Source organism: Nicotiana tomentosiformis, chromosome 3 (assembly GCF_000390325.3).
Source record: "Nicotiana tomentosiformis chromosome 3, ASM39032v3, whole genome shotgun sequence".
Classification (NCBI taxonomy): Eukaryota; Viridiplantae; Streptophyta; class Magnoliopsida; order Solanales; family Solanaceae; genus Nicotiana; species Nicotiana tomentosiformis.
Window position 1 is genome coordinate 35010138 of NC_090814.1, and position 20357 is coordinate 35030494.

The following is a 20357-nucleotide window of genomic DNA, read 5'->3' on the forward strand; positions in this document are numbered from 1 at the left end:
TGTGAGGTGTATACAGATCATTGGAGTCTTAACATTTGTTTAAGTAGAAAGAATTGAATTTGAAGTAGCAGAGATGGTTGGAGCTATTGAAAGATTATGATATCACTATTCTTTATCATCCGGATAAAGCTAATGTGGTAGTTGACCCCTTGTGTAGAAAGGCAGAGAGTATGGGGAGTCTAGCTTTCATTCTAGTTAGGGAGAGGCCCTTAGCTATGTATGTTCAAGAATTGGTCTATAGGTTGATGATATTTGATATTTCGGAGCCTAGCAGAGTCATTAATTGTGTGGTATCTCAGTAATCCTTATTTGATCGCATTAAGGCTTATCAGTATGATGATCCCCATTTTCCTGTCCTTGGACACGATGCAACGAGGTGGCGTTAAGGAGGTTACTAATTATGGTGATGGTGTATTGAAGCTAAAGGGTCGGATCTATATTCCTAATGTGGATGGGTTGAGAGAGTTGATTCTTGAGGAGGCTCATAGTGTACAGTATTCCATTCATCTAGATGCTACAAAGATGTATTGTCATTTGAAGCAGCATTATTGGTGGTGGAGGATGAAGAAGGAAATTGTTGGATATGTTGCTCGGTCTTTGAATTGTTAGCAGGTTAAGTATGAGTGTCAGAGACCAGGTGGTTTGCTTAAGAAGATTGAGATACCAGAGTGGAAGTGGGAGCGCATCACCATGGACTCTGTGGTAGGGTTGCCACAAATAATCAGGAGATCTAATGCTATTTGGGTCATTGTACAGACTGACCAAGTCTGCATATTTCATTCCAATCATGACTTCCTAAACTTTGGAGAAGTTGGCTAGGATCTACATCCGAGAGATTGTTTGCTTGCAAGGTGTGCCTGTTTCTATCATCTCGTATCGCATCACTCAATTTACATGGCACTAATAGAGAGCCGTTCAGTGTGAGTTGGGCATGCAGGTTGAGTTGAGCACTACATTTCACCCTCAGACAGATGGACAGTCCAAGCGGACGATTCATATTTTGGAGGATATGTTAAGGGCCTGTGTTATAGATTTCAGAGGCCAGTGTGATCGGTTTATTCCGTTATCAGAGTTTGCATAGAACAACAACTACCAGTCTAGTATTCAAATGGTTTTGTATGAGGCCTTATATGGGAGGCAATGTCATTCTCCGGTTGGTTGGTTTGAGTTGGGTGAGGCTATATTGATGGGCACAAATTTGGTTCGTGATGCTATGGAGAAAGTGGAATTGATTCAGGAGTAGCTTCATACAACGAAGTCCAAGCAGAAGAGTTATGCTGATAGGAAGGTTTGTGATGTGGCTTTCATGGAGGGTGAGAAGGTTCTTCTCTGAGTTTCACCTATGAAGGGCGTGATGAGGTTTGGAAACATCGGCAAGTTGAGCCCTCGGTATATTGGTCATTTTAAGGTGTTACAAAGAGTAGGTGAGGTGGCCTACAGACCTGCTTTGCCTCCCAGCTTGTAGAGAGTTCACTCTATGTTTCATGTTTCCATACTTCAGAAGTATTAAGAGGACCAGTCATATGTGTTGGGTTTTAGTTCAATGCAGTTGGATGAGGATATGGCTTATGAGAAGGAGCCAGTGGCCATTTTGGATATGCTCGTTCGAAAGCTGAGCTCTGAGGGTATTAGATCAATGAAGGTCCAGTGGAGAGGTCAACCAGTAGAGGAGGTAACTTGGGAAACCGATCATCATATGCGGAGCAAATATCCTCACCTTTTTGATATCCCAGCTATGATTCTAAACCCGTAGGACGAATATTTTCTTAAGATGGAGTGAATGTAATGACCCGACTGGTCATTTTGTGCACTTGAGCCATGTTCCCCCTATTTGATGCTTCCCATATGTCTGTGCATTGTTTTATTACTTGCGCGGGATGGTTGGTTTGGTTTAGGGAAGGTTTTGGAATGAATTGGAACACTTAGTTCCATGGTCGGAAGCTTAGGTTATAAGAGTTGACTAAGATTTGACTTTTGGGTGAACGACCTCAGATTGGTGGTTTGAGGGATCCAATAGGTTTGTATGGTGATTTTGGACTGGGGCATATGTTCGAAATGTGATTGGGAGGTCCCTAGGGTGTTTTAGTTGAAAGTTTGGAAAGTTCATGAGTTTAATTAGGAGTTGACTTTGAGACTATCTGGTTCGAATTATTGTTTTGGGAATTGGAATAGGTCTGTTTTAAAATTTGGAACTTTTGTGCAAAGTTGGGTTCTTTCCAGATTGATTGGTATTGAATTGGATGCTTGGTTTGAAGTTGGAAGTTCATGAACTTACGAGATTGATCTTGATTGAAGATTCTTGGTTATGATGTTAGTTATAGCGTTTGGAGCTTTTTGATAGGTTTTGGTGATGCATTAGGACTTGTTGGTATGATTGGGCGTGGTCCCATGGGGCTTGGGAGTGCTTTTGATTGATTTCACATCATTTGGGAGAAGGTTGGCAGAAATGGTTTTGGTGTTCCGTACCTGCGGAGCTTTTTCGCAGGTGCGAGTATGGCTGGAATCACGGAAGATTGTAGGTGCAGAAGCCTGGGCACAGATGCGTTGGTGTAAGTGCGAGACTTGGTTGCAGGAGTGGATATGCAGAAATGGATATTTGTCGGCAAAAGCGATAGGTCGGTGGGTGGATCCTATGACAGTATAGTGGGTGGAATATTTGAGGCAGCCGTGGGGCCGGGAGTTGACATTGTGGAGGCAGTGGATGGATCCTCTGACTGGATAATGGTGGCCGAGACCAAAGTAGGAAGCTCCGCTAGTTATGGAGCTGGGTCCTGGACCTGGGAGCGGCTTGCCTCACCAGATGATGGCTGCGTGGTCATGGTAGTAGCCCTGGCAACCAAATCTACAAGGGAGTGTGCGATAGTTGTATACACATCCACCTCCTCCTCACCCAGTGCATCTGTAGAAAATGAAAACTATTTGCCTCTGTTGTCCCTCTGATCATCACCCTCCTCAAGTATCTCCTCATCATCAGTTTCCTCACGAGACTCTCCAGAATCCTAATCTGAATACTCATCAGTGTGTGCAACGGAACCCGAATCTTGCGAGATGTCAGTAGCATGTGCCTCCTCAGCTGACAGGAGGTTTGTAAAGTCCAGATCGAAGCTTGGTACGTGGGAAGTGCCAGTGCCATGCTCCCCTTCCACTAGAAGAAGGGTGGTCAAATCAAACTTAGTGTCTGCATCTTATGCAGTTCTAACTTGAGCTCAGCTACATCCTTTTTAGTTGAAGCATGTCCCCAGCTCCACCTCACTCAACCTTCTCAAGGCGAGCTTCAAAGTGCTTGAGTTGAGCCTCATATGGTAGATGTTGCTTTTGAAGATCACTTATTGAGGTTTGGATCAGGGTCAATACTTGTTGGATGAGAGATGGAAGTTCTTTTGTAAATTTGTCTACTTTGGCATTTGCATGTTGTGCCAGTAGACCAAGCTTGGAGAGTGCAGGCAGTGAGACAGGTGGTGTCGTAGTGGCTAGTCTGGGAGTGGATCTGGAGCTAGCTGGTGCGGAAGAAGTATCTGGCACTGATAAGGTAGCAAGTGCTTCTGAGGCGGACGAGGCCGAAAAGAGAGTGAGTGATTGCTCTGGTGGATCTTTGACCACTTTATCCGCAACATCATTGTGCCGAGTGATGTCAATGTCCCGAACATCATTTTCTATGCGGTCATGTTTGGGGAATGGAGGAACTGCCGCGTTTTTACACAAAGCATAGATTAAGCATGGAAAAGGGAGCGAGGTTTCTTTATGGTTTGCTCGGATCCCCATCTCAAGGAATATAAGCTCTCCCACATCAATCTTGATACTCGACATGATGCAAGCAATAAGGATCTCCTTCTTGATACTGATGTCGGTCTTATTTCTCATAGGCAGTATACGAGAACAGACAAAACTTAGCCAATACCGACTTTCTTGGGTGAAATCTCTCTTGTGAATCTTCTGGGCGGTACAATCCAGGGTGGAGTTCCCTTGGCTATGACAGAGGCTACCCAAGCATGCTCAGATTCCTTATTTGCAATTTTTGCCTCATATTCTGCCATGCCTGGCTCCCACTCTTCGAAATATACATCATTGATTGATTGGGAATCACAAAGTATTTCAACTCCTCACACTAAGACAGAGTTCAAGTATCTATGGTTTCTCTTTTTTTCTCAGTTCCTGGATGGAGCATATGCAGCATAAAATTCCCTAACAAGCATCTCGTTGTACTCCCCGGGAACCTTAGTGAAGAACTCCCATCCCCTCTTTTTGATGTTTTCTAGCACATTGGGGGTAGTGTTCTTTAAGATCGTTCAAACTCAGCTGCTTTTCTTCGAGGATCTTTCATTTTTCCACGCCATGTCTGTACAGAGTCCAAGAGCCGGCAATCCTAAACATGTGATCCTCACCACTGTTTCTGTGTGCTTCGGCCTGGAGGTCAACTGGTGGCACAAGGTCATGTTGTGCCTCCTCCTCTTCAGACTGGGAGGTAGGCTTAAATGAATTTCTGGATGTGCCAGGCCGGTTGTGTTGGGATCGCTGTGATTGTGGGCATATAGCTGCAGCCCTTCGCTTTCCTTGAGTGGTGGGTGTTCGCGATGCTAAGGATTTCTTTGATACCATGCCTGCCAATTAACGAGGAGTTAGTACAAGGTAGGGCATATGTAACATATGGCAGAGAAATGAGAGACACAAAATGTTCTGCAAGTAGTTATGCGATCGCAGAACAATTCTATGGACCGCAAACCACAAAGCAGAAGATAACCATCAGAAGCAAAAAGGAATTATGCGGGCCACAGAAGCAGTCACATAACAAGTTTGCGACCGCAGATCGGTCACATTTTTAACTTTGAACTAAGCTTGATTCTGCTTCGGTCTGCGACCATTATGCGGTCCGCAAACCATTTCTGTGGCCACAGACTCAACCATACCTTGGTTGCTACAAAACTTCCAAACACACATAATGTGATAACTCTGCGGACCGCAAAGATCATCTTCTTCACTTAAAATTCACTCACAGGCAACATTTATGCAACACTAAGTAGCTAATGCTCAAATTTTGAGAGAGCATTACACACACTCCACATCAGGTCAATTTCATGCTCAGCCTCACCATACCTAATTCAAATTGTCACAAATATCCAACCCTCATACTCAAATCAGTCCCCTAATTCTAACCCCCAAATTTTGATTGACCCACAACATATATTTTCCCCCAAAGTCCATTCCCAGTACAAGAGATAAGAAGTTGGGTAGATAGAGAAGGGTATCATGGATGGGAGGGAAGAATGAGGCGAGTGAAAACACACAACAATCTTGAACTTAACTGAGCAAGAGAAATGTTGAAAATTTACATTCCAGATGTGAGACGATCGAGCAAGCCACTTTGGTGTGTATCGCGAGCAAGGTGAGCCTTTCTTTTCAAATTCTTTTTATTTTTCTTCGTGTTTTTCTTTTGTGTTATGTTTCATGCTTGGGTGTGTGAGATTAGAGACGATAGATGAAAGTGAGAGAGAGAAAGAAGTAGGGTTTAATACCTGAGAATTTTGCGGTGAAAAGACCATCACATAACATATTATGCAGCCGCATATGTGTTTTGTGATGGGTTAGTACTTGGGTGGTGCGCAACAGATTTGCGATCCACTCTCTGGTCATAGAATGATTCTGTGGGCCGCAAAATTTGAATTTCCTCCGCATTTTTAAGGCCCAATTTGAATGTTGTTCTGCTTGTGTCTGCGACCATTATGCAGTCCGCGAACCTTTTATACGGACGCATATGTTGCCGCAGAATAACAGCTGAAGCTCAGCTTGTTTTCCTTAATTTTCCCTCTGCCTTTGTATCCTATTTCTTTGTATTTTGGGTAACCTGCATTCTAACACACACGTCAAACTGTTCGACACTACCTACCAAAATTAAAATCTAACCAAAAACAATGTTACCAACACATGGGTTGCCTCCCAATAAGTGCTTGATTTAAGATCGTGGCACGATGATGTTGCCCCCATTTTGGCTAAAAAGTGGTGGGGATTGGTACATGACCATCCTTGAGTGTGAATTGTTCTACCAGTTGCCTTTAACCAATGGGTCCGAGGTAATGCTTGACCCTTTGGCCATTTACTTTGAAAGTTCGAGTCCCGTCCTCAGAGTCTAATTCAATAGCGCCATAGGAAGACACACTCACAGCTTTGAACGGGCCAGACCATTTGGATTTGAGTTTGCCCGGAAAGAACTTCAATCTTGAGTTGAAGAGTAAGACCAAGTTACCGGATTTGAATTCATGCTTCAAAATCTTCTTGTCATGAACAAACTTCATTCTTTCTTTATACATGGTTGCATTCTCGTAGGCATGGAAATGAAACTCTTCCATCTCATTGAGTTGTGTCATCCTTAAATTAGCACCTTCGGCCCAGTCAAGATTTAACTTTTTCAATGCCTACATGGCTTTGTGTTCAAGTTCCACTGGCAAGTGATAAGACTTACCAAAACCCAATCGGTAAGATGAGGTACCAATGGGTGTCTTAAAATGCTGTTCGATAGGCCCACAATGCATCATCTAGCTTCTTTGACTAATCAGTCCTATTTGCATTAACAGTTTTTGCTAGAATATTAATAATCTCTTGGTTGGAGACTTCCACTTGACCGCTTGACTGAGGTTGATAAGGGGTAGCCACCTTGTTCTTAACTCCTTATTTTTTGAGCAACCCAGCAAAAGCTTTGTTGCAAAAGTGAGAACCATCATCACTAAGGATGGTCCGTAGGGTTCCAAACCGAGTAAATATGTTCTTCTTCAAGAAGGCGGTTACACTTCTTTCCTCATTGTTCTGCAAGGCAATTGCCTCAACCCATTTGGAGACATAATCTACTACCACCAAGATATATGTCATGCCGTAAGAGATTACGAAGGGACCCATGAAATCTATCCCCCCCACACATGAAAGATCTCGACCTCCATCACAAAGTTCATAGGCATCTCATGCCTTCTAGAAATTGACCCATGTCTTTGACATTGATCACATGCCTTGACCATTTGGTTTGCATCTTGGTAGATCGATGGCCAATAATAGCCACATTCAATAACTTTTGCCGCAGTACGATTTCCACCGTGGTGATAACTGGGGAATCATGACATGCTTTGAGAATTTGAATTACCTCATCTTCCAGAACACAACGCCGAATGATGTTGTTAGTGCAAATCCGGAACAAAAAGGGTTCCTCCCAATAGTATTGCCTACACTCCCGCAAGAACTTTTTTTTTTGATAAGCTTCCAATCCGTCGTGGATAAGGTCACTAACCAAGAAGTTAGCGATGTCGTCATACCAAGGAGTGGAGGTGCTAGATATTGCCAATAAGTGTTCATGTGGGAAGGCATCATTAGTTTCAAGATCTTCTTTTGGTTTCCCTGCCTCTTCAACCCTAGATAAGTGATCCGCAACTTGATTCTCTATTCCTTTCCGATCTTTGACTTCAAAGTCAAATTCTTGTAACAAAAGAACCCACCTAATCAATCTTGGTTTAGCATCCTTCTTCTCCATAAGGAAGCGGAGAGCAGCATGATCGGTGTAGACTATCACTTTGGATCCCAACAAATAGGCCCATCATTTTTCAAAAGCATAGACAATAGCAAGCAGTTCTTGCTCAGTTACAGTGTAATTCATTTGTGCGCCATTGAGTGTATTTCTTGCATAGTAGACAGGATGAAGAATCTTGCCATTGAGTGACCAAGTACAGAGAAGTCGTCCATGAATACCTCTAAGAAATCCTCCTCCATGTACTTCTCCAATAGCTACACCACTGGCATCACACATGAGTTCAAATGTAAGTGACCAATCGGGTGTGGCAACAATAGGTGTCGTGGTGAGCCTTGCTTTCAATTCCTCAAAAGCTTTGAGGCGCTTCTCATCAAACTCAAACTTAGCATCCTTTTCAAGTAGCTTGCACATGGGACTTGAAATTTTTGAGAAGTCCTTGATAAATCGCCTGTAAAAACCGGCATGCCCCAAAAATCTCCGAACACCCTTTACCGAAGTGGGAGGAAGAAGCTTTGAAATGATCTCGATCTATGCCCGATAAACCTCTATGCCTTGCTTGGAAATTTTATGGCCACGAACAATACCTCGTCTACCATGATGTGACTTTTTTCCCAATTGAGCACAAGGTTTGTTTCCTCACATCTTTTGAGAACTTGCCTAAGGCTGGCAAGGCAATGCTCAAAGGAATCACCAACTACAGAGAAGTCATCCATGAATACCTCTAAGAAATCCTCCTCCATCTCTGAGAAGTTTGATATCATGCATCGTTGAAAAGTAGCTGGGGCATTGCATAACCCAAATGGCATTCGGCTAAAAGCAAAGGCTCTATACGGACATATGAATATCCTCTTCTCTTGGTCCTCCAAGGCGATGTTGATATGGTTGTAGCTGGAGTAACCATCCAAGAAGCAATAAAATGACCTTCCCACTAGCCGATCGAGCATTTGATCAATAAAAGGCATAGGGAAATGGTCCTGCTCCAATAGCTACACCACTGGCGTCACACATGAGTTCAAATGTAAGAGACCAATCGGGTGTGGCAACAATAGGTGTCGTGGTGAGCCTTGCTTTCAATTCCTCAAAAGCTTTGAGGCGCTTCTCATCAAACTCGAACTTAGCATCCTTTTCAAGTAGCTTGCACATGGGAGTTGAAATGTTTGAGAAGACCTTGATAAATCGCCTGTAAAAACCGGCATACCCCAAAAAGCTCCGAACACCCTTTACCGAAGTGGGAGGAAGAAGCTTGGAAATGATCTCGATCTTTGCCCGATAAACCTCTATGCCTTGCTTGGAAATTCTATGGCCATGAACAATACCCTCGTCCACTATGAAGTGACTTTTTTTCCAATTGAGCACTAGGTTTGTTTCCTCACATCTTTTGAGAACTTGCCTAAGGCTGGCAAGGCAATGCTCAAAGGAATCACCAACTACAGAGAAGTCGTCCATGAATACCTCTAAGAAATCCTCCTCCATGCTTGAGAAGATTGATATCATGCATCGTTGAAAAGTAGCTGGGGAATTGCATAACCCAAATGGCATTCGTCTAAAAGCAAAGGTTCTATACGGACATATGAATATCCTCTTCTCTTGGTCCTCCAAGGCGATGTTGATATGGTTGTAGCCGGAGTAACCATCTAAGAAGCAATAAAATGACCTTCCCGCTAGCCGATCGAGCATTTGATCAATAAAAGGCATAGGGAAATGGTCCTGCTCCAATAGCTACACCACTGGCGTCACACATGAGTTCAAATGTAAGAGACCAATCGGGTGTGGCAACAATAGGTGTCGTGGTGAGCCTTGCTTTCAATTCCTCAAAAGCTTTGAGGCGCTTCTCATCAAACTCAAACTTAGCATCCTTTTCAAGTATCTTGCACATGGGACTTGAAATTTTTGAGAAGTCCTTGATAAATTGCCTGTAAAAACCGGCATGCCCCAAAATGCTCCGAACACCCTTTACCGAAGTGGGAGGAAGAAGCTTGGAAATGATCTCGATCTTTGCCCGATAAACCTCTATGCCTTGCTTGGAAATTTTATGGCCATGAACAATACCCTCGTCCCACATGAAGTGACTTTTTTCCCAATTGAGCACAAGGTTTGTTTCCTCACATCTTTTGAGAACTTGCCTAAGGCTGGCAAGGCAATGCTCAAAGGAATCACAAACTACAGAGAAGTCATCCATGAATACCTCTAAGAAATCCTCCTCCATGTCTGAGAAGATTGATATCATGCATCGTTGAAAATTAGCTGGGGCATTGCATAGCCCAAATGGCATTCGGCTAAAAGCAAAGGTTCTATACGGACATATGAATATCCTCTTCTCTTGGTCCTCCTAGGCGATGTTGATATGGTTGTAGCCGGAGTAACCATCCAAGAAGCAATAAAATGACCTTCCCGCTAGCCGATCGAGCATTTGATCAATAAAAGGCATAGGGAAATGGTCCTGCTCCAATAGCTACACCACTGGCGTCACACATGAGTTCAAATGTAAGAGACCAATCGGGTGTGGCAACAATAGGTGTCGTGGTGAGCCTTGCTTTCAATTCCTCAAAAGCTTTGAGGCGCTTCTCATCAAACTCAAACTTAGCATCCTTTTCAAGTATTTTGCACATGGGACTTGAAATTTTTGAGAAGTCCTTGATAAATCGCCTGTAAAAACCGGCATGCCCCAAAAGGCTCTGAATACCCTTTACCGAAGTGGGAGGAAGAAGCTTGGAAATGATCTCGATCTTTGCCCGATAAACCTCTATGCCTTGCTTGGAAATGTTATGGCCATGAACAATACCCTCGTCCACCATGAAGTGACTTTTTTCCCAATTCAGCACAAGGTTTGTTTCCTCACATCTTTTGAGAACTTGCCTAATCCTGGCAAGTCAATGCTCAAAGGAATCACCAACTACAGAGAAGTCGTCCATGAATACCTCTAAGAAATCCTCCTCCATGCCTGAGAAGATTGATATCATGCATCGTTGAAAAGTAGCTGGGGCATTGCATAACCCAAATGGCATTCGGCTAAAAGCAAAGGTTCTATACGGACATATGAATATCCTCTTCTCTTGGTCCTCCAAGGCGATGTTGATTTGGTTGTAGCTGGAGTAACCATCCAAGAAGCAATAAAATGACCTTCCCGCTAGCCGATCGAGCATTTGATCAATAAAAGGCATAGGGAAATGGTCCTGCTCCAATAGCTACACCACTGGCGTCACACATGAGTTCAAATATTAGAGACCAATCGGGTGTGGCAACAATAGGTGTCGTGGTGTGCCTTGCTTTCAATTCCTCAAAAGCTTTGAGGCGCTTCTCATCAAACTCAAACTTAGCATCCTTTTCAAGTATCTTGCACATGGGACTTGAAATTTTTGAGAAGTCCTTGATAAATCGCCACTAAAAACCGGCATTCCCCAAAAAACTCCGAACACCCTTTACCGAAGTGGGAGGAAGAAGCTTGGAAATGATCTCGATCTTCGCCCGATAAACCTCTATGACTTGCTTGGAAATTTTATGGCCATGAACAATACCCTCGTCCACCATGAAGTGACTTTTTTCCCAATTGAGCACAAGGTTTGTTTCCTCACATCTTTTGAGAACTTGCCTAAGGCTGGCAAGGCAATGCTCAAAGGAATCACCAACTACAGAGAAGTCTTCCATGAATACCTCTAAGAAATCCTCCTCCATGTCTGAGAAGATTGATATCATGCATCGTTGAAAAGTAGCTGGGGCATTGCATAACCCAAATGGCATTCGGCTAAAAGCAAAGGTTCTATACGGACATATGAATATCCTCTTCTCTTGGTCCTCCAAGGCGATGTTGATTTGGTTGTAGCCGGAGTAACCATCCAAGAAGCAATAAAATGACCTTCCCGCTAGCCGATCGAGCATTTGATCAATAAAAGGCATAGGGAAATGGTCCTGCTCCAATAGCTACACCACTGGCGTCACACATGAGTTCAAATGCAAGAGACCAATCGGGTGTGGCAACAATAGGTGTCGTGGTGAGCCTTGCTTTCAATTCCTCAAAAGCTTTGAGGCGCTTCTCATCAAACTCAAACTTAGAATCCTTTTCAAGTATCTTGCACATGGGACTTGAAATTTTTGAGAAGTCCCTGATAAATCGCCACTAAAAACCGGCATGCCCCAAAAAGCTCCGAAAACCCTTTACCGAAGTGGGAGGAAGAAGCTTGGAAATGATGTCGATCTTTGCCCGATAAACCTCTATGCCTTGCTTGGAAATTTTATGGCCATGAACAATACCCTCGTCCACCATGAAGTGACTTTTTTCCCAATTGAGCACAAGGTTTGTTTCCTCACATCTTTTGAGAACTTGCCTAAGGCTGGCAAGGCAATGCTCAAAGGAATCACCAACTACAGAGAAGTCATCCATGAATACCTCTAAGAAATCCTCCTCCATGTCTGAGAAGATTGATATCATGCATCGTTGAAAAGTAGCTGGGGCATTGCATAACCCAAATGGCATTCGGCTAAAAGCAAAGGTTCTATACAGACATATGAATATCCTCTTCTCTTGGTCCTCCAAGGCGATGTTGATATGGTTGTAGCCGGAGTAACCATCCAAGAAGCAATAAAATGACCTTCCCACTAGCCGATCGAGCATTTGATCAATAAAAGGCATAGGGAAATGGTCCTGCTCCAATAGCTACACCATTGGCGTCACACATGAGTTCAAATGTAAGAGACCAATCGGGTGTGGCAACAATAGGTGTCATGGTGAGCCTTGCTTTCAATTCCTCAAAAGCTTTGAGGCGCTTCTCATCAAACTCAAACTTAGCATCCTTTTCAAGTAGCTTGCACATGGGAGTTGAAATTTTTGAGAAGTCCTTGATAAATCGCCTGTAAATACCGGCATGCCCCAAAAATCTCCGAACACCCTTTACCGAAGTGGGAGGAAGAAGCTTTGAAATGATCTCGATCTTTGCCCGATAAACCTCTATGCCTTGCTTGGAAATTTTATGGCCATGAACAATACCCTCGTCCACTATGAAGTGACTTTTTTCCCAATTGAGCACTAGGTTTGTTTCCTCACATCTTTTGAGAACTTGCCTAAGGCTGGCAAGGCAATGCTCAAAGGAATCACCAACTACAGAGAAGTCGTCCATGAATACCCCTAAGAAATCTTCCTCCATGCCTGAGAAGATTGATATCATGCATCGTTGAAAAGTAGTTGGGGCATTGCATAACCCAAATGTCATTCGGCTAAAAGCAAAGGTTCTATACGGACATATGAATATCCTCTTCTCTTGGTCTTCCAAGGCGATGTTGATATGGTTGTAGCCGGAGTAACCATCCAAGAAGCAATAAAATGACCTTCCCGCTAGCCGATCGAGCATTTGATCAATAAAAGGCATAGGGAAATGGTCCTGCTCCAATAGCTACACCACTGGCGTCACACATGAGTTCAAATATTAGAGACCAATCGGGTGTGGCAACAATAGGTGTCGTGGTGTGCCGTGCTTTCAATTCCTCAAAAGCTTTGAGGCGCTTCTCATCAAACTCAAACTTAGCATCCTTTTCAAGTATCTTGCACATGGGACTTGAAATTTTTGAGAAGTCCTTGATAAATCGCCTGTAAAAACCGGCATGCCCCAAAAATCTCCGAACACCCTTTACCGAAGTGGGAGGAAGAAGCTTTGAAATGATCTCGATCTTTGCCCGATAAACCTCTATGCCTTGCTTGGAAATTTTATGGCCATGAACAATACCCTCGTCCACCATGAAGTGACTTTTTTCCCAATTGAGCACTAGGTTTGTTTCCTCACATCTTTTGAGAACTTGCCTAAGCCTGGCAAGGCAATGCTCAAAGGAATCACCAACTACAGAGAAGTCGTCCATGAATACCTCTAAGAAATCCTCCTCCATGCCTGAGAAGATTGATATCATGCATCGTTTAAAAGTAGCTGGGGCATTGCATAACCCAAATGGCATTCGGCTAAAAGCAAAGGTTCTATACGGACATATGAATATCCTCTTCTCTTGGTCCTCCAAGGCGATGTTGATATGGTTGTAGCCGGAGTAACCATCCAAGAAGCAATAAAATGACCTTCCCGCTAGCCGATCGAGCATTTGATCAATAAAAGGCATAGGGAAATGGTCCTGCTCCAATAGCTACACCACTGGCATCACACATGAGTTCAAATGTAAGAGACCAATCGGGTGTGGCAACAATAGGTGTCTTGGTGAGCCTTGCTTTCAATTCCTCAAAAGCTTTGAGGCGCTTCTCATCAAACTCAAACTTAGCATCCTTTTCAAGTGTCTTGCACATGGGACTTGAAATTTTTGAGAAGTCCTTGATAAATCGCCTGTAAAAACCGGCATGCCCCAAAAAGCTCCGAACACCCTTTACCGAAGTGGGAGGAAGAAGCTTGGAAATGATCTCGATCTTTGCCCGATAAACCTCTATGCCTTGCTTGGAAATGTTATGGCCATGAACAATACCCTCGTCCACCATGAAGTGACTTTTTTCCCAATTGAGCACAAGGTTTGTTTCCTCACATCTTTTGAGAACTTGCCTAAGCCTGGCAAGGCAATGCTCAAAGGAATCACCAACTATAGAGAAGTCGTCCATGAATACCTCTAAGAAATCCTCCTCCATGCCTGAGAAGATTGATATCATGCATCGTTGAAAAGTAGCTGGGGCATTGCATAACCCAAATGGCATTCGGCTAAAAGCAAAGGTTCTATACGGACATATGAATATCCTCTTCTCTTGGTCCTCCAAGGCGATGTTGATATGGTTGTAGCCGGTGTAACCATCCAAGAAGCAATAAAATGACCTTCCCGCTAGCCGATCGAGCATTTGATCAATAAAAGGCATAGGGAAATGGTCCTGCTCCAATAGCTACACCACTGGCATCACACATGAGTTCAAATGTAAGAGACCAATCGGGTGTGGCAACAATAGGTGTCTTGGTGAGCCTTGCTTTCAATTCCTCAAAAGCTTTGAGGCGCTTCTCATCAAACTCAAACTTAGCATCCTTTTCAAGTGTCTTGCACATGGGACTTGAAATTTTTGAGAAGTCCTTGATAAATCGCCTGTAAAAACCGGCATGCCCCAAAAAGCTCCGAACACCCTTTACCGAAGTGGGAGGAAGAAGCTTGGAAATGATCTCGATCTTTGCCCGATAAACCTCTATGCCTTGCTTGGAAATGTTATGGCCATGAACAATACCCTCGTCCACCATGAAGTGACTTTTTTCCCAATTGAGCACAAGGTTTGTTTCCTCACATCTTTTGAGAACTTGCCTAAGGCTGGCAAGGCAATGCTCAAAGGAATCACCAACTACAGAGAAGTCGTCCATGAATACCTCTAAGAAATCCTCCTCCATGCCTGAGAAGATTGATATCATGCATCGTTGAAAAGTAGATGGGGCATTGCATAACCCAAATGGCATTCGGCTAAAAGCAAAGGTTCTATACGGACATATGAATATCCTCTTCTCTTGGTCCTCCAAGGCGATGTTGATTTGGTTGTAGCCGGAGTAACCATCCAAGAAGCAATAAAATGACCTTCCCGCTAGCCGATCGAGTATTTGATCAATAAAAGGCATAGGGAAATGGTCCTTGCAAGTAGCACTATTGAGCTTCTGATAGTCCATGCAAACTCTCCACCCGATCACCGTCCTCGTTGGGATAAGTTCATTTTTGTCATTTTGAATCACGGTCATGCCTCCTTTCTTTGGCACACATTGTACAGGACTCACCCAAGGACTATCGGGAATGGGGTAGACAACCCCAAAATCTAACCATTTTATATTTTCTTTCTTCACCACCTCTTGCATGGAAGTATTTAACCTACTTTGATGATCCACGCTAGGTTTTCTCTCGTGCTCCAATTGTATCTTGTGCTCATAAATTCCAGCGGGAATCCCTCGGACATCTGCTATAGTCCAACCAATGGCATGTTTGTGGTCCCTCAAGTTATCTAATAAGTGTTCAACCTGCACATCCTTCAACAAAGAAGAAATAATTACGGGTAGAGTTTCATTATATCCATGAAATTTATACCTTAAGTGCGACGGAAGTGACTTAAACTCAAGTTGTGGAGGCTCGATAATTAAAATCTTAGAGGGAGGAGTGACTCTATTCTCTAAGTCAAGAGAAATCTTCTTTGGTGCATAAGTGTAGGACCTAAGCCTCTCCAATGCATTAACCGATTCCACGTATCCTTCCATGTCCTCACCATCAAAATTTACCAAAATAGCCGCCAATGCCTCACCAAGGAATTCCTCTTCCATCTTCACCTTGACTGCATCCTCTAACTCATCAACAATATCAATGACTGAGATACTCTCGTATGTATATGGCAATTTCATACCCTTACTTGCTTGAAAGGTAACTTCTTCGTCATTAACTCAGAACTTGATCTCATTTTATTCTGAGTCCATGAGTGCCCTCCCGGTAGCAAGGAAAAGTCTCCCCAAGATGATAGGGACCTCTTTATCAACAACACAATCGAGAATAAGAAAGTCAGCAGGGAGGAGAAACGTCCCCACTTTCACAAGAACATCATTAGCTATTCCCACCAGTTGATTTATTGAACGGTCGGCCATTTGCAACATCATACTTTTAGGCCTAGGCATAACTAATCCTGCTTGCTTGTAATTAGCAAAGGGAATTAAGTTGATGCTAGCCCCATTATCACAAAGGGCTCGTGAAAATTCAAGCAATCTAATAGTGCATGGAATGGTAAAGGCTCTCGGGTCCTCTTTCTTTTGGACGGCGGTTGTTGCAATGATGGAACTAACCCGGCGAGTCACATTCACCACTTCATTCTTGGTGGTTTTCTTTTTAGTGATCAAGTGCTTCAAGTACATAGCAAAACCCGGCATCTCTTGAAATGCTTCCACAAATGGAATGTTCAATGATAATTGCTTTAGGATGTCATAGAACCTTTTGAGTTTGCTATCATCAACCTTTCTTGCTAGTCTTTGAGGGAAAGGAGGAGCAGGTCTAGGAACTGGTGCTAGAGTTTTTGGTGCCTCTATTACCTTTCCCTTAACCTCTTCATGGTTCACTTCTTGAGTTCTCGCCTTCTTCGGGAGTCTTTCAACTTCAACAACATTTGGCACCTCAACTTGTGCCTCGACTTCTTGTTCAGAATATTCCACTTCGACCACTTGTTCATTCTCTCCTTGAAGTAGTTTCCCACTTCGAGTTGTGATTGCCATACAATGAGAAGTTGGACCACTCCCACTACCATTTGGCTTTGCAATTGTATCACTTGGGAGCGTGCTTTTTTGCTTCGAATTTTGATCTCTTGAGAGATCCCTCATTTGCATCTCCAACTTTTGAATAGATGCGGTGTGTGAACCTACAAGCTCGGTCATATTCTTCATTGAAGTGTCGAATCTCTCTTGATTTTGCAATACTCTTTCAAGCATGTTTTCCAACTTGGACTCACTTTAAGAACTTTCCTTCCAATGTGGAGAGTTAGAATATTGCCCCTTTGGTGGAACATAGGGGTTTGAACTCCGATTTAAAAAATTATTGCTGTTGTTACTTCAATTCTCTTGATTTGAACTACCTTTGTCGTTTCGCCACTGTTGGTTGGCTTGACCTTACGGGTTAAACCTCCATTGGTGGTGTTGTCCTGAACCTTGGTAGGGTTGTCTTTGATATCCTACTTGAGGATTGTTAACCTAATTTGCTTTTTCGTATTCCTCATTTGACATTGGTTGCACATCTTCCACAACATTCACCTTTTTTATTTGGCTTTTAGTGAACATTTTTGTCAACATGTTGACAGTGGTGCCAAGCCCGACAATTACTTGATTTCTTTCTTGGTTCTCCTTAATCATGTTAGTCAAGGAAGGAGTACCATATGAAATTTCACCTGTGGTATTTTTCGAGTGCCAAGTTTGGTTATATTCTGCCATCTTGTCGAGGATTTGTGTGACCCTTGTAAATGTTTTATCCATAAAAGATCTATCCGCTGCATATTTTGCTATGGATTGATTCATAGGATCCAAGCCCATATAAAACTTCTCCAAAAAAATATTATTCGGAAAGCAATGATTCGGCGACCTCACCAAATATAACTTGAATTTATCCCATGCCTCATGTAGATACTCTCCCGGTAATTGCCCGAAGAAGAAAATTTATCGCGAAGCTCGGACTTCTTGCTTTGCGGAAACTATTTTGCTAGAAAAGCTCGGACAAGTTCGGGCCAAGTACGGATGGAATTAGGAGGTAGATTTTAGATCCACTATCTTGCCTCTCCAGTTAGAGAGTACTTGAACACCCTCAACCTTAGGGCATCATTTGAGACATGATTCTGCTTGTGCATTGCACACACACCCAAAATATTTCTGAGATGTTGGGTCGGATCATCCTCGGTGAAATTTCGGAAGAACCCTTCTACCTTTAGCAATAGGATTAGACTGTGTTCCACTTTAAAGGTGGTAGCATCAACTCCTGGAGGGACAATGACATTTGTATCCTCAATATACTCATCTATATCCGCAAACACATTCTCTTCTTCTGGCTCGCCCATGTTTACCTAATGGCACCAAGAAAAGCAAGCAAAGTGTGATGGAATAGAAGAAGACATAAAGTAAAGCACACACTAGTTAGTAATTTCAAAACCGTATTCCCCGGCAACGGCGCCAAAATTTGATACGCTCAAATTACACCAATATAAATGGTGTAACGCGGCCGATGTCAAATATAATAACCCAACTAGGTTGGGGTCGAATCCCGCAGGGAATAAGTGTGAAAAGGTCATTTAAATAGTGTAAAACTTCACTTAGGCCGTAGTTCTACTCCGTTAGTTTAAAAAGAGTTTTGTAATTGTGAATTGTCCAGAAAAGCTATTTTGTTAAGAGAATATGATTAATTTAATTAAGAAACCAAGGTTCTGTCCCCATCAATAGAATGTAATGCTCTCAGAGTTAATATGATATATTTCTAATGGAAGGTCCTTTGATGTGCAAATAATTCCTAAATGACAACTCAATATTTTCCAATAACTAGGTAGTATTTTCTTTTTATGATTTTCTCAAATATAAAAGAGTTACAATTAAGGGCAACTAATTTATATCAAGTAGAACTCACTTACCCTTAAGCGATTCTATTAAACAAGGTTTAAAGCTTTTAATTCTTGCTATTCAATTCTACCGAATCCTAACCCACTTTTTCAAGTAAAGATAGAGTAAAATGGCACTAGTCAATGTTTGCAACCATCAACCATAAATGAAGCATAAGAAATGAACAGAAATCAACCAATCATTATATATATATTCAATGGTAAATAACCATTAACATTACACCCACTTAGGGTCCACAACCTTAGTATTTAAAGTTAGCTACTCGTATTAGAATACAAGAATAAAGTAATAAATAAAGTCATAAAACTTACAAAGAGAATAAAGTCTTAGATTCTCTCTCAAAAGCTTCCAAAATAATGGTGTATTCAATGCTCTAAATGTAGTCTCTTTTTCAGACACGATGGTCCACAGAAACCCTAATCATTTTCTTTATAATGATCTAAAAGTCATGATCAAAAAGTGACAAAAATGACCCTGCAGATAAAGTTTCGACCGCAGAACACTTTCGCGGTCCGCACATATTCATTTTTCACCGCAGAATTGGTCACAAAGTTTTCTAGTTTTCCATTGTATTATGGTTATGCGGTCCGCATAACGTACTGCAAAGCCATCTTCACTGTAAATCCTTTTGCATTTGTGCGATCACTATGCGGTCCGCATAAGAGTTATGCGACCGCACAATGGATCGCATACTTGACTCTCATAAATTGGGATGATCTGCTTCATTCTGCGATGGATCTGCGGTCCTCACATCACTTTTGCGGTCGCATACCTGCCGCATTTCTGTCTTTCCATGTGTTTTTGTCATCTTTTTCATGTTCTTGGCTTTTCAAGTATGGTTTCCTACAAAACACCAAAACTAGATAAGAAATGACTTAAAATTCTTTAAAAGATGAGCTAAAGTCTATGTAATTACAATTAAAAGTGTCGCATTTCTATGACACATCATCCTATTTTTCAAATATTAGGATACTCTATTAATTTATTGTCATTTAAAAAAAATGATATATACATCATTGTAGTATTTTCAATTTTAAAATAAATACTATAATATTTCTTGATTAAATAAATATTTTCTTATATAGCATAGTCTATAATTACACGGAAGGCAGTTGAATTTAATTCAAAACACAAATCTAGTACATTCAAATTCAATGCTCCATCAACATCCGACGTGACATGATATTTGATGTGACTAGACATTGTTTTGACTTAATAATGACGTGACATAACTTGGATATGGTTTGATCTGAACAGATCTGACAGGAAAAGATCACTGGAGCTTTGGTCTAAATCTGGTCTGAGACAACACTTACGAGTCCGCTCCGGTAGGTCTTTCTTTGTACATTATATCAGTCTCCAGCAGTAAGCTTTAATCTCAGCTACCAGACCGTGAACACCGAAGATGTGATGCTTCGATGCCGGAAAAATGTAACTCCGGCGACTCTTACTTTTTCTGTGATGGCTGTTTCGTTTTTGGTGACTGCTATTTGTGGTTTAAACCTAATTGTCGAATTTTGATTTGCTAATACTGACCGAAGACTTTAAATTCCGGTGACCAGTGTTTGCCGGCGATTTCACCATTTTTTCCGGCTCTTCTGTTGCGTAGTAGCTTTGTTTGTTTGATGTGGCTATGTTTTTAATGACTAGTTGTGATTACTTTGGTTGTAATGGATTCATTATGTTGGCCTAATTCCCGTTGCAACTAACAATTTGGTATTGTTTTAGAGGTACTGTTTGCTGCTATTCCTGTCGATCGCTCCTTGATGATGATTGTGATATTGGACTGTGTTCGC

General features: G+C 42.2%; 2 protein-coding genes across 2 annotated transcripts; one reads left to right on the forward strand and one right to left on the reverse strand.

Annotated features, from left to right (window-relative positions):
* The first annotated feature begins 366 nt into the window (after window positions 1-366).
* LOC138907607 (uncharacterized) lies at window positions 367-2415 on the forward strand. Its single transcript, XM_070198210.1, has 4 exons — window positions 367-489; window positions 613-765; window positions 1550-1672; window positions 2296-2415. The coding sequence occupies exons 1-4, from the start codon at window positions 367-369 to the stop codon at window positions 2413-2415; spliced, it is 519 nt and encodes a 172-aa protein (XP_070054311.1).
* A 13470-nt stretch (window positions 2416-15885) lies between these two features.
* On the reverse strand, window positions 15886-16896 carry LOC104103821 (uncharacterized). Its single transcript, XM_070198211.1, has one exon. It carries the CDS (start codon window positions 16894-16896, stop codon window positions 15886-15888), a length of 1011 nt encoding a protein of 336 aa, XP_070054312.1.
* Window positions 16897-20357: the final 3461 nt, after the last annotated feature.